Source organism: Dermacentor albipictus, chromosome 5 (assembly GCF_038994185.2).
Source record: "Dermacentor albipictus isolate Rhodes 1998 colony chromosome 5, USDA_Dalb.pri_finalv2, whole genome shotgun sequence".
NCBI classification, from domain to species: Eukaryota; Metazoa; Arthropoda; class Arachnida; order Ixodida; family Ixodidae; genus Dermacentor; species Dermacentor albipictus.
The window spans coordinates 148,655,957-148,671,065 of NC_091825.1; the positions used below are offsets into that span (position 1 = coordinate 148,655,957).

General features: G+C 46.3%; 1 protein-coding gene across 8 annotated transcripts in view; it reads right to left on the bottom strand.

Moving 5' to 3' along the window:
* Positions 1–15,109, bottom strand: part of LOC135897634 (sarcolemmal membrane-associated protein-like) — an 89,276-nt gene that overhangs the window by 39,614 nt on the left and 34,553 nt on the right. For all 8 annotated transcript variants that reach the window (XM_065426325.1, XM_065426320.1, XM_065426319.1 and 5 more), the window contains 4 exons: positions 13,444–13,510; positions 12,707–12,788; positions 7,556–7,651; positions 5,401–5,472 (listed from right to left, as the gene is read on the bottom strand). In XM_065426325.1, the coding sequence (XP_065282397.1) occupies positions 5,401–5,472; positions 7,556–7,651; positions 12,707–12,788; positions 13,444–13,510 (317 nt within the window). The remainder of the gene's footprint in view (positions 1–5,400; positions 5,473–7,555; positions 7,652–12,706; positions 12,789–13,443; positions 13,511–15,109) is intronic.

Genomic DNA, 15,109 nt, shown 5'->3' on the forward strand with positions numbered 1-15,109 from the left:
ACATGAAGCCATCAGCCATCAATGCGCCAAGCCTTCGTACCCATTGCAGATTACCTCTGAGATAAGGCTGCACTCTGTCATGGCATTCGCAGCCGGACAAGAGGAGATGCGCACTAACATGCCCCCCTTCCTCAATCTCTTAGCATTCGTTTATTTCCATGAGGAGCTTGCGCCCTTGCACACACAATCAGTTGGTGTGCATCTTCTGGGGATGCGCGGCTCTTGCACGTCTCCTGATATGTTGTTTTCCCCACGTGTCTCTCATCTCCCCGCATAGCTTAGTGTCGGCCGCTGTCGGTCAGGCTGCAGCGCATACGAGAGATAGTGCGAGTGTGGCGCTGCTAGCGCCACCTAACGGTGGGGTTGTTTGGGCACGACAGGGAGGAGGCTCTTCCTCTTTGGCTCGGGGTTGGCAGGCAGCGCTGACGTTGCGCCTGTGAGCAGATCCATGCTTCTACGAGACCGTCTGGTTTAGCCTAGGAGCAGGACACCGGAATGGATGAGCATGATCATTCAAACTCGCCACCGTTTGCATGACCGTACAAGTGAACGACCAGGCGTTGGTGTATAGCATTGGGCGAACATATTCGCTCGCTATCTGGTTGCACCGAGTCGGACTTCCTCGATTTGACGTGCTCCCATCGGCATGTTTTATGGATAACAACTTGGCTAGCAGGTCTATAAAAGGTGCAATAAATGCCCTTGTGGTTGTTTGCACTGCTCTACTGTTGTTCCTTTGTCTCAAGAGCACGGCTGAGACCCCCACATCTGGCGCCCAACGTGGGGCCTCTTGGGGCATCGGTCGATAGTTTTAACAGTTTTGCTTCGTTTAAGACCTTTGCTTGAACAGAAGCGGAGGGCCACTGTGGATATTGATTGCTAGCGTTGGCGGCATGCTTTCTTGAGCAAGGCGACCGTGGCTGCAGTGTGCTTGAAATTTTCAGCATGTCAAGCCTTTTTGCAAGTGCTCTCTTTATTTAATGCCATTCGTCAGTACGAGAGCCACATGGTCTACATACTGGGAGAGCGAGGCTTAGCGCCAGCGGAGCATTGACAAGCCTGAAGCGAGTGAGTACGGAAGCCTTGTGGATGGTCCGAATGTCTTATGCAGATACCGTATTTACCCGAATGTAACATGACCCCAATTGTAATGCGAGGGTCGACTTTGTGAGGGCGAAACCGGGGAAAAAAAGAAAGACCACGATTGTAACACGACGGTTGACTTTGCAAATGCTCAAGATCAAAGACGCAAAAACGTGAACGTAACGCGAGAAACCGAAACTATAGAACACGAATGTAACGCAGGAAACAAACTATAGGAAATGTCGAGAGCAGCTTTATTGAAGTACCTGCAAACTATGCCTAATCTTCATCCCCGCCATTGATGTCGCCATCACTTTCGTCATCACAGCTAGACTCCTCTTTGTCACTAGTTGTTTCCCATAGCCGATCGTCTTCACTTCCGTCGAGGGCATTTAAAATACAGTCGCCGACCGATTTTCCGGACTCCAAAAATTCGGACATGCCCGATTATTCGGTCAGCTTCGCGGCACCGCCATTCTCCCCATAGACCATAATGTATAACAACTGCCGAAAGTTCGGACACGTTGCAACCTCTCGTCTGATTTTTCGGACACTCCTTGAGCCAACTCGGTCGAGAGCACCATGCACCGACTCTGACCGGTGCATGGTTCCTCATGCACCGACTCTGACCGGTGCATGGTTCCATACATCGTTCGACTTGCTGAACGCCATGTTTGTTTTGAACAGAGCTTCCTTGCTGCCCCACGAAGTGGCGCTACTGGAAATCCCCGCTCATCATCATCGTTTCTGCCTGGTTAGAGTGGCTCTGCAGCAGTTCCGGTTTCAGCTTAGTAAGCCATGTCAAGACAATCGAGCAGCTTATTTGTTTCTTCGCGCACGACGCTGCAAGCAGGCCACGTTTTTCGTTTGTGCGCTGTGTCGAGGTTTCGGTGATCCAACGCGGTGTACGGAAACATCGCGTCAAGTGTCTAATGGCGCCGACAGTGCCCGCACAGACTTCGCTGGGGAATGCCGGCTAGCGGGTGCCGGGAGGCCTAAGTCGCCTTCCGATGTGCGCCCCACCTGACGCGGAAAATGTTCTTCCGAGACCTGCGCAGTGGTTGCATTGCGGTTCCGGACACCGTCTCATTTGACAGTTTCATAGGTGCTGACACTGCTGTATTGACATGCGCAGAACTCGACGACGGCAAGATCATTCGTCAGGTTTCTGCTGCACCGCCGGACGATGACTCAGAGTCGGAAGATTACTCACCATGTGCTACGCTGCCGTCGCATGTGGAGCGTGTACAAGCAGTGACTGTGCTAGCAGCTGCTAATAGTGACCGTACGATCCTCTCCGAGATTCAGGCTTATCTGATTGCGCGTAAACGGAACAGCGTGCAACGGCGCATTCACGCTTTCTTCCAAGCCTACTGCCAAGCCCAAATAAGTGCGTGGAAATAAAGGATTTTATTTTTTTCTTCTTAATCTGCTTTTTCGGACACCTGTTTATTCGGACATTTTCGCAGTCCCCGTGAGGTCCGAATAAACGGTCGGCGACTGTAGAACATTTCTTAAATGCGCGGTGGATTGTTTCATGAGACAGCCCCCACCAAGCAGCTGAAACCCACTGGGCAACAGTAGATGCACAATGACATTTCAGTCTCCCTGCAGGAGTTGAGGTTGATCCCCATTCAATACAGTCCCAATACGGCTGCCGCAAATGATCCTTGAACAGCTTGTTCAAGCAAACATCCAAGGGCTGAAGAATGGACATCATTCCACCCAGTATAACAATCAAATGCGTTCGGTCACGCTGCAGCTTTTCTTTCACGCCGGGTGTGAGGTGACCTCGAAAAGAATCCTGCACCAATATTGATTCTGGATGCAGCAATGCACCTAGCCTTCGGTCACAAACGCTGGAAATCCAATCTATGACGAGTTCTGAGTCCATTCAGCCTTTTTCGTGGCAGCGTACGACAATATTGTTTGGAAATATTTCTTTCGGGATAGTCTTCCAGCGAAAAATTATGAAGGGAGGGAGCTTGCGACCATCAGCCAAACATGAGAGCATAACTGTTATCCGATTGGCCGTGGTTCGCGTATTGGTTGACCGCTGAATTTGGAGCGTGCGACTTTGAAGGAACAGGTCAATCGACATGCAAGTAAATGCGGCACATTAAGCGAGCTTAATTATGAGTGTTTGGCGCCTTTCTTAGCATTTTTATACCTAGTATGCGAATGTAATGCGGGGGGGTGACTTTTCACTTCTATTTTTGGTAAAAAACTCGCGTTACATTTGGGTAAATGCAGTAGCTTCTATCTCTTTGGCTCTGATGAAGTCTCGGCTCTGAGCCAGGTGGCCGCTACGGGCTGACTGGTATTGCAGCCTGGCACCAGGCGCTCCGACACCGTCTGGGACGGCGGGCGCTGTGAAATCAGTTGCTGTGTGCACTGAGTGGGGTAGGACCACCTCACAGAGCTGATGTCTCCTCGCGGCTGCCTGTGTTGCGCCCATTTTGGACGTTGTTTTTTGGACGCCGGTTGTTAAGGTAGCAACGCTTTAGGCCTAGGGCTTCATGAAGCTGCCTGTCGCATGTGAAGGGACACAACCTGGTAGACCGTAGCGTTTAGGTGTTTCACTTTCCTTCCCTCATTCTATTCAGCCTTCCATGAATTAAAATTACTCGTTTGACTCAAGACAAGCTTTGTTCACATGAACTTTGTATCAGCCACCTGCAATTTTGCTAGCCGAATTGAACATTGTACTCCGTGGGAGATGTGCAAGCAGAATTCCTCTCCCTTGCACTACTCTAGTGTTTGCCGAGTGCATTGAGTGTACACAGCGTGAGTGGAGTCACCGCTGATTTGCTGTCACCTGCACATCGTCTGCGCTGCTGGCCCAGACTACGATCGAGCCACCCTGGGCAATGAAGATGCTGTGGCCAGTTTGCTGCAGCGACTTCAGTGACCGTCTGTGTCCCGCTCGCAACCCTCGACGGCAGGGAAAACAGCTGGCAATCACCAACAGCTACTGCAGCTCTCGTCAGCAGGGTGCATCGGTGCGAGTGACGCTTGCTCGTGCTGACTATGGCGGCGCCGTTTCTGGAGTCCTGGCCTGGAGTCATGCCGTCGAGTCTGCAGAGCTGCTGCTGTGACCAGTGGAAACCAGCGGTGTGCCCCAAGGACAATGTCAGCTCGCATTTGTGCTCGCACAGCACGTGGACATTTCCTCCGTGCAGCCACTGCTGCATGTACTACCACTTGTTCACGAAGCATGCATTGATGTTAGACCATGTGACATGTTTTGCCAGAATATGTAGTGATTTAAGGTTGGAGGGATGTGGAGATGTGCGACACTCACGCGTCCCCAGATATGTTTTCTCCGCATGTCTCGCGTCTCCTGTAATCCGGCTTCTCTGCGTAGCTTAGTGCCGGTGGCGGTTGGTCAGGCTGCAGAGCATTACGAGAGTAGCGCGAGTGTGGTGTTGCTAGCGCCACCTAACGGTGGGGTTGGTCGGGTGTGACAGGGAGTAGGCTCTTCCTCTTTGGCTCAGGGTCGGCAAGCAACGCGGATGTTCCGCGCATGCGCCGATCCATGCTTCTGCGAGACTGTCTCGCGTGGCCTAAGAGCAGGACACCGGAATGGACAAACATGATCATTCGAACGCACCACTGTTTGCCTGACCGTATATGCGAATGACCAGGTGTTGCGTGTCCAGCATGGGGCGACCATATTCGCTCGCTATCTGGTCGTGGTGAGTCGGACTTCCTCGATTTGTCGCGCACACATTGGCACGTTTTGTGGATAGCAACAGGGCTAACAGCTATTAGTCTATGAAAGGTGCAATAAATGCCCTTGTGGTTGTTTGCACTACAGTGTTGTCGTTCCGTTGTCCCAAGAGCACGGGTGCGACCCCCCCAATCTTCCTCAACAACCCTCCCTGTGCACACAAGAAAATGTCGCTGCAGTAAGCCGAGATGCTCCTCGATTTACCCTCACACGCTTTCCCTCGCACCTAGAGTATTTGATACACAGCTGCAATCATATCTCACTTGAACTTTATACAGAATACCAAAGCGACGCGAATGCCAGAAATTAATCTATTGTGTCCATATGTTGCTATCGTAATAAAATGGTTTACAGCATATATACTATAGTATTAAGTAATATTTAAGGACATGCTGTACTGGCTAGCAGTTGCCACTTTCAAATTTGTAAACAATGCATGCAGCCATTACACTTCTGCTTTGGACTATGCAGCGTGAAAAACTCTCACACAAACATGCACACTAATGTAAATATTTGCTACCAAACTGCTAATATGGAGTGCCTGTGTTATGCCCTATAGCACCGCAAAAGTGTGAATGTCTCACCTTAGCGCATGTTTGTAGCTGTGCTTCAAGCGTTTCAATCCGGTTGAGCAGGCGATCTTCTTCGATCATGGCCTGCAACATTGAAGAGAAATTTCCAGCTCCCAGTAAACTTGTATGCAAAGCTACTCATTCAAATATGCACTTCAATGAAGGACTTATTAGGAAATGAGATAAGCTCTGACCTGCAACACTGAGTTAAGAGGCCTCTACTTTACTTATCTTTTTTTACCTGCGCCCTTCACTGTTGTTTTTACAGGAAGCTGTTGTGCTGCGAAATCCAAATAATAACTTTTTTTAAAATTTGAATTAAGAGCTAATTCGAACTATTCAGTTAATCCTACCAAGCCCTATGTAATTGAAAAGAGAAAAACTCCCGCAAATTTGAACTCCAAAAAACATGCATTGGTTACTTCGAACAAAATTTCTCACTCCCATGTACTGCTTTTCGGACAAATCCGAGCCAAAGGCGAAGATTCAATGCATCACTCGCTACCATAATGTTGCATGCCATAGGAATGATGAGGAAAGACCCGGTGGAAGCAGACTGAACTGGATCTTCCTGATCTGCACTCCACCACACCTGGTGTTTCGCATTACAAAAAAATTGCTCTAAAATCTGCTACAGATGTCCCATTTGCAAATACCGTATTTACTCGCATAATGATCGCACTTTTTTGTCAGAAAAAATTGACGCAAATTCAGGGGTGCGATCATTACGCGAGTTAAATTTCCCGCGAAAAAAAATTTTTTCGTCCCGCGTTTGCTGCGGGATGCGAGTGCGGGACACCAAAACAAAAATGGCGGCCGGCGTAGCAAGCCGAACGCGATCTTTTTTTTTTCTTCTCGTGAGTACATTACGTGCATTGAAACAGTTTCTTCCGTGTCAGTGATGAATAATATCGTTAATATCGGCAAGTTTGCGGCAATAACGTAGCCGTGTCCACTTTGAGGGGACAGAAACAGATGGGCGCGCTTAGCTGCCAGTGAAGAAACGCATGGCCGGCGTGCTGCGGAAACTGCGGCATCTGTCTTCACTACTATCCTAATACGGCACGTTTCCGCTAAGGGTGGGCGAATATCTTAGCTGTGTTACAAGCGTCGGCGTATGAATAGGGTACACTTTTAACGTATCAGTGTAAACGTGGCTACTATCATTGCCGCGCGCGATTTGTTGCGTGCTCACGAGTGCAGATGAAAAGAATCGAAAGGCGCCTTTTTTGCTTTTGTTGACTTCAACCATTATAAAGCCTACTCATAATAAGGGCAAGTTTGGTTGTACCTCTTTTTGCCACGGAAGTGCGGAAAGTGATGAAAGTAATAAAATGAGGCATCTACTTAAGCATGTTTGGTGCGTGCAGACAAGTCGTTCGCGTAGCATTCGACAGATGGTAAGCGCGATCATTATTAGCTAGACTTGGCACACGACATATCGCTGCGGCAAGTTTAGGGTGCGATCATTATACGGGAAATAAAAAAATCAAATTTTGACGACAAAATTCAGGGGTGCGATCATTACGCGAGTGCGATCATTATGCGAGTAAATACGGTAGTCTGATTTATTTTCTTTCCTAAAGGCTTCCATGTCAGATGCAGTAGGAAACTAGAAAGTGAGCACAATAAAAGTTTAAAATCAGCAGGAATGTGGAGTGCACCTTTGAGTCTTGTTTTTTTTAATCAAAACACCTCACGGGCTTTTGTTTTTGGCTCTCAAAATATAAGCTAAGTATTGAATGGTTCTGCTTTACAGTTTTCGGTGGTATGTGCTTAACAAAAAGAAAAAGGGCCCACTTGGAAGCCAGTAGGCATTCTTTCAAGCCTGGTACTCTTGGTTGTAACAGCTACAATAGAGCGAAGTCAGATGAGCAGGAATATTTACATTGTTTTACAAACAAACTCCAGCTGAAAGGATAGAGAAATATGTCCGTCTAGTGTGTGAAACCCAAAACAACGAGAAAATATCCCGCAATGTGCTGCCATCTACGAAAAATAGTCAGAAACAGCTGTTCCTTGAGCAGCCGTAGAATCGCCTGCTGTGGAAGCAAATAAATTGATTTCTTCTGATGTAAACCTCCATAAACCCACTGTTAAGAGTAAATTGAAGACAATCAAGACATGCATGTGCACATGCATGTGGAGGAAAACACTATCTCCCCACCTTCCAGTTGTTCTCGCTGGCCTCTTGGGTGCTGCTGACAACACGCTGAAGTGTGGCCATTTTGTTCTGGATGACCTGCTCCCTGTGTAATGCCTCCTAAAATTTGAATAGACAAAAACCACAAAGGTGAAATAAGCAACTCTACAGACTGCCATCGTCAAGGTCCACATCTTTAACCCTTTGAGGGCCGATTTTTTTCGCCATATGCGACCGCCCAGGGTAGATTTTTTTATTGCAGATTTCAATTCTTCTTAGGGACCTATTTAAAAAAAAAAATTGACCATAATTTTTCTAGGGTGACTGTAAAGTGAGAAAAAACTACTTTGCATTGGTATACATGCCCTCTTCATTCATGAATAACAACAACAAAAAAGGAAATAAAGTTATAAGAATTAAAAATTTGATGCATTCTTATACACATAGTTCAAGGCCTTGAAAATGTGCACACGAGAATATTTCACAAGACTCAGATGTTCCTGCTCTTAAACTAATATCTAATATGTACATCCATAGCGTAATTGAACTGTATAGGTGCACGCACTCAAGAAAACCGTGTGGTTGTGTGCTCGTGAAAAAAACGTGTGACAAACTTCCGCTAATCTTCATCTTATTGCCAACCAGAGGCAATTAGTTTTCACGAGTGTCAACACACACACACACAAAAAAAAAACCAGCGGAAATGCATGCACGGTGGCATCCTTCCTATGCACACCCCTGTGAGCACTAAACAAGCGAGAAAGAGGCGGTCGCCCTTTAAGCGATTAGGAACGAGATAGCCATCAGTTTTGCAAGTGAAAGAAGCCGAAACCGTCTGCGGAACAAAGCCTCAACAGCCATCCGCCCACGCGTGCACCAATTCGCGAGCGGTAGTACATAGATGCGTGGGGGCGAACTAGCGCTAAAACAAACCATGCAACGAAAACCGAGAGAGGGAGGCACAGGAAAAAAATTCCCTGTATTACCACATAGTGGCAGCACATGACAGAAAAAAAAAGTTAGAATCATCGCGCTTTGTAAATGTACAGACGGCGCCGTAAATATACGGCATCAACCATTTTTGGATTTGTTCGCGGTGCCGTGTGGTTATGTCATTGACCCTCAAAGGGTTAAACAATCGGTTCACATTATGCCTTTCTTATCCACTTTACCGAAGAATCGATTACAGCAATAACGATGGCTTGGCTTTGCTTGAGCAAATGACAGAAGGATCATTAGAGAATACGAAGAACGAAGACTCACACACAAGAAGAAGCTATTTATGATACATTTATTCATTGCTTTACTTGACAATAAGAAATGCAGGCTGCTAAGATAGAAGATAACATAAAGAGGTCAGTTGGCTGAGTTCCAGAGCTGTATAGCCTCTGAAAGAACCGTTTGTGGCCACTGTGAAGAAGGCTCTTGCAGGCACAGAGTTTCTCATGGTATTACCTAAAGGGAAATTTGGTGCCATCACCTATGCGAGTGGGTGTTGTGACTCCTAGGGAATGCTGGGATATGGACGTCTATGGCTTTGTCACGAACACTAGTTGGTCTAATATATGGCCATGGCTGCACAGATAAAGCTTTTCAAAATAAAATATTTGTAATATTTTCTCATTCAAAGGGCATTATGTCCTTCAATAAAGTTCATGCACCTCAGTGCACAAGCAAGTGCTCGCAAACAAGAAAAGACGACAAAACTATCACAAAGCGAGCACGAACCTTATTGCCTGTTCTACAACTTCTGGTATTCTTTGTTTCATATAATTGTATATCTAAGCATAGCTCTCATAACTGAAAAAAAAAAAAAGATGAACCATTGTGACAGACTGAAACGGTGCTAGCCAGGCGTGCCTTCAAGGTGTCCTGGCTCTGCAAGAACAATGACATCTGAAGCCACCATAACCACCATGCACCATGCACACAACCACCATAACCCCCATGCACACAACAGTGGCGCAGCACCAGTCTTCCCTCTGGTAATGCTTACATAGCCACCAAAATGCAATATTTAACGAAGCTTACCTTAATTAGTGCTGCACATTTATTTACTATGATACCACACTTTTTAGCACACAGTCGGTAATAATGTAAATATCAATCTCATTTTCAAGCTGTTGTGTTATTACTTAATTACCTGATGTTACTTATTTACATAAAACCTTTCATACATATGAGCTGAAACTTGCTTTAAATACAAACTCATAAATGTTTGAAACTTGCACATATTGCCACAGAAAGCTTTCCACGTGCAAGTAACGAGCACTCTCGTGAGGTACTTTTCCGAGCACCTCAGCTCTGCTAAAAGGGGTATACTGCGCAGAGTCGGTTGGCAGCTGTTGGGGGTCGCAAATGGAGCTCTATGCCCGGCTGGTTGGCATAACACATCAGCGTACCGGTGGTAGTTGTTCAAGATCCACAGGCGGTGCCTCAAGTCTTGGCTGCAGAATGGCATGTCAAACTTCATCCCCAATGACAGCAGCCAAAGTTGAAACTGTCGGCGTGGCTTCCAGTAGCTACAGCTTTCAAAGCTCCTCCTTTACAATTGATTGCACCAGTTCTCTTAACGCTTTGGTATTACTGCCTGGGCCTGCTGACAGGAGGTTGACTAATGCACCAAGATTGTAGTGATGGGCATGCCGCTGCAGCGCCTTTTCTATGGTTGTCGCTTCGGTGCGAAACTCAGCAATGTGTGGTGGACTGCAGGCGAGTCCTGAAAACAGCTCCTGCTTAATGCCACACATCAGATGGCGTAATTTCTTCTTTTCGGTCATGTTTGGGTCAGCGTGCTTGAAGAGGCGGGACATGTCCTCGATATACATGCCGACATTCTCGTTAGTGTGCTGGTTTCTGGCTTGTAAAGCATGCTCTGCCTTCTCTCGCCAATCGGTGCTGGCATACGTGGCAAGCAACTGTCACCGAAATTCTTCCCATGAAGATAGCGCAGCTTCATGATTCACGCACCATGTCCTCACTGACTCTTCTAACGCGAAGTACACACTGTGCAGCTTCCATGCCTCGCTCCAGCCGTCGAAATCTGTGACTAGCTCGAAGTGCTCTAAACAGTCTTTCACATATTTGAACGTATCTCTGTGGAAGGAATCGGGCATGCATGGCGGGTACACGATGAGCTGGGACGATGCCACCGGTTACACTGTCGGTGGTAACTGTTGCCTGCCCTGCAGCAGCAACAGGAAGCGGTCTGAACTAGGGCGGGTCTCGTCGGTGGCAGCGGCTTGTGCGCTGGTGTACTGGAGTCAGTTCTCTGGTTTCAAATCGCTAAGGGTTGGAGCTCCGCTCTCTTACAAACTGGGGACTTCCAATCATATCCCGCACCTCCACCAGAAATGTAGCACTCCTCAATGAAGCACACTAAACAAGCAGATTTATTGTGGCTGAATTTGTGCCAAGAAACTCAAGACTAAAGCACTTTCACACAATTTGCAAGCAGAGTTAAGAGGAGCCTATTCAACAGTGAACTGTGTATCCACATCGAACACACTTTCATGCATCCCGAAGAGCAGGAGCCACGCTGTGACCTCTCATTGGACAGGGGGGCTCGGGCATGAGACACGCACTGTGTTGCCATTCACAAGGCGTTGCTGCCGCTCTTCTAATGATGATGCTATGAGTAATGCCTGGGGGCTTTAGTGATGAGGCGCTTGGAAGGGTACTTCACGAGAGTGCTCGTAACTGACATGTAGAGAGCTCTATCCAGCAATATATTCCCATGCAATCAGCCAGTTGGCCAAGAGCCACAGTTCACGAACAAATTCCTTTACGCCAGGAAACATCAGGGCCACGCTATTCCAGGTCACCATGCAGCTACTGCATGCCAGTATCAACTTACTGGATGTAAGAAAAGCCGCAAGCGAAAAGTTCCTGCTACATTTCCCACACCTCAGTGTTCCTTCTTGAAAAGTAAACACAAGCAAACGAAATTGGGTCTTAAAATTAGGGGTGTGCAAATAGTGATTACTGAGAATGAATCGTATACAAATTGAATAGTGCCATAAGCAAATCAAATCGAATACCTACTTTTCGAATAATGAATAGCCATTATGACAACATAAAGCAATGTTCACATCCCAGTATTCTTAAAACTAGCAAATTTCTGTATTTATATAGTGCATTATGAAGTTTAACATCTTGAAGGGGCAACGCAAGATGACAAAAACAGAAGGCAGGAACACACAGGACATTCAAGATGTTCAACCAGTACCAACACGGCCAAATGCCAATCCTACATTATGAAGTGTTTGTTAAAAGCACAAATGGAGCATTAGGAGCAACCAAGTAGTTTCCTCGCATGCACAGGGCTCTCCAGAGAGTACAGCTACCGAAGTGATGTAGCCTGATCCATTGTGCAAGTTTTCATGTTTTATGCCTACACTTTGTGGAAGTTAAAAGTTTTCTATACTCTTGCTCCCATATTTTGTTTATTTGGGTGCAGCTGATGTTTTGAAATATTCTAAAAGTATTTGAAAAATATTTGCATTTACGAATAGTGACCATTCAATTTGAAGACCGAACAGATAGAACACTATTTGATTTGTTGTTCAAAAGTCTTGAAAATTTGCATGCCCCTACTTAAAATATGATGTTATTTTTAACATTCCTTACTTTCGCATCACAACGAAAAGTAAAATGTTCAGTTGTATGAACTGTTGAGACTGAAAAGTTGTAACCTAGGTTAGGTGGATCTAAATTTTCTAATGAACAATTTTTGTTTAGCACTTCAGCAAATGAAGCAGGCACCTGGCTATTAGTGGATATCACGCCTATCCCAGAACATTGCCTCCGAAATTTTCAGCTAGCTGCAGACATCACCCAGTCCCGGAGGTCAAGCACAGACGCCACACTGGTTCTCAATGTTCTGGGTTCTATGCTCCAGTGAATGGTAATGGCACCATTTCCTCGAGTTTTGGCATCAGAAACTTCTACTTTGCTAGCTTTTCACGACATATCCACTTGCATTAAGTAAAATTTTGGACGATGGCTGCTCTGCCTGAAACTAGGCTTTTCTTACATGGTCCAAAGTTTCGTTGCATTTGGCCTTTAAGCAATAGACACACAAAAGACACACTGACACGAATGTGGTGCTACTCTTGAAAGTAGAGTTGCTTAGACCAATTATCCCAAAAGCCTGTTCTAAATTAACAAACATACCTGGATGCACTGAGACAGCTGATAGAGTTCCTGAGTAGTGATGGAAGACCCTGGTCCAGCAGGAATAAGTGCCGTGGAAGGGCTGGCAAGAAAAGAAAAGCTCAGAAGATATTACAATTGCTATCTCTAGGATATTCAGTTGGAGACACATGAGCCAGATGGATAAACATTCCAACAAGGCTGCAGCTTCCATAACTGACATGGTGAACTTTTACAACAGTTCACTTTGAAGATGCAAAGCTATGAAAGCAGTATGGAAAATGCAATCTACTGTCGTACCAAGACAGTTTGGCGCAACACAAACTAAACAGTAACCAATGTGGGCGAGGACATTGCGTATTAGAGTAGGTAGATATCAGCAGGAGAAAGGGGCTGATTAAGAGAAAGGTGGACAGGTTGGTTTGAAATGCATACATCTAGCTAGATACTTTGCACTGGGAGAAGAGGAAGGAGGGAGAGAAGGAGAAACATGTTTGGCAATGCAGAGGGCAGAAAGAAGAGGCAAAGCAGATGAGCGAGTCTCAACAAAACCCTCAGTCCAAACCAGTGTTCTTTAAAAGATCAGCAAGCAGAAGGTATCTCACGGAACCTGCCGAGAAATGCAAACTGAAAGGTTATGCATGAAATGTTTCTTGTTCTTGAGATTGAAACAAATCTTCTGTTTCAGAGGAAGCCAAGCCATAGGCATTACGTGAAAAAAAAAGATGTTACTATGTACACGAAGAGTGTGGCTGTACCTTGCTTTGGCTTCTTTCCCATCAGGCAGGAAAAGCCGCAGTGTGGCCACAATGCACCCATGAGTTACTGGAAAGCAAGAAAGAAAGAGTGAGAGAAGACACTTTCCAGGAAGCACTGTGTTACGAAGAGAAAAAAAAACATCCACAAATGACCACAGTACTCCCTAATGCCAAATTTCAGCGCAGCTCTATACGCATTTTAATTTCGCGATATATTGAGGCAAGGAGTTTGAGAGAGACGTGTAGCAGTGTCAGCGATCGTCGAAAATCTTGTAAAAGGTCAAGCGCCTCATCTTTTATACATGACTCGTTGAGTGTTCCAGTGCAATTGCTGGTGCCACGTGGCTTCCAGAAAGTACTATGCAATTCATGTCAGCTATACAATAAGATTACAAAACAATCGCATACGATCACAATCGTTATGAGCGCAAACAAGACCAAACCATGGAAACCAAACAAGTGTGAGTGAGAGCAGACAATAGCCCGAAATGAGTGGTCTGGCTGAGACCAGTTACAAGTACACATCGAGCGGTTGGGTGGGTCCACATAACACCAGTTTCCCTCACACAGGTCACTGAAGGGACTGCTCTTGTTGGTCTCTGCTGTTCGCAGCTCACATTTTTCAAATCCCGCTCCGAGTTCGCTCTTTCATCTTTCGCTGTGCTCATTTACTCAGTTATGCCGCCGCCACACACCGCAGGAATGGGCAGAAACTGTGCTCTAAAATGCAGAATTGTGTAAATGCATGCTGCAAAGTTGTGCAATATTCATTCTGAGCAGCAGAAATTAATACCAATGCAATGAAGTCAAATACAGGCTTAGTGCAATGAATATAAGACAATACCAGTGTGAACAACTTCCCACCTCTTAAAGCACACGTTGGGCCGGTTTAGTGCAAAACTATTCCAATCTGTTTATTTCAAATTCGCCATTACCCCTCGCTGATTGGCACAAATTTTTTAGGCCGCACCCCTCTTGCCTGTCTGTCAAGCGATGTCGGGAATCCTCGAAAACTAACATGACGAAGTGACATTTACGCGCTAATTATGCTTAATTATGCCAAACAAACCCGGCAATATCTTGGAATAACTTGACTGCTCTGTTCCGTTCACAATAAAAAATGGTTGCTTTCTTGTTGGTGCTAGCGGCGGCGGCTCGGCAGCTCAAGTGTGGGAGAAATGAGCCCGAGGACATGTTTGACATGCCAGAGGACCTGTTTTGGCGGAACTTTTGCCTGAATAAAGAAACTGTGCGGTGGCTGTGCGACGAAGTGGCAGAGGGACTCGAAGGCGTGCGAGCAACAGAGCTGTCAGTGGAGCGACAAGTGTTGTGCGCATTGCAGTTCTTTGCCATGGGAAGTTCTCAGGCCTTAATAGGAAGTGAGGAGACCATTTACATGAACCAACCTGCAGTCAGCAAATGCGCGTGACGTGTGGCAGAGACAATCATCAATGCCGGGACCCACAACAAGTGGGTCCGCTTCTCGAGGATGTCGGAGGAAAATGCGACCATGAAGGAAGAGTTCCTTCGACACGGCGGCATTCATGGCGTCATCGGATGTGTGTCGTTTCCAGGAGGGACACATTGCCAAGACTGGTGAGCATCTTCTCAGTGAGCATAGGGAAAACTTGATACAGTTGCAATTTTGGCTGCATACATTAAAGTG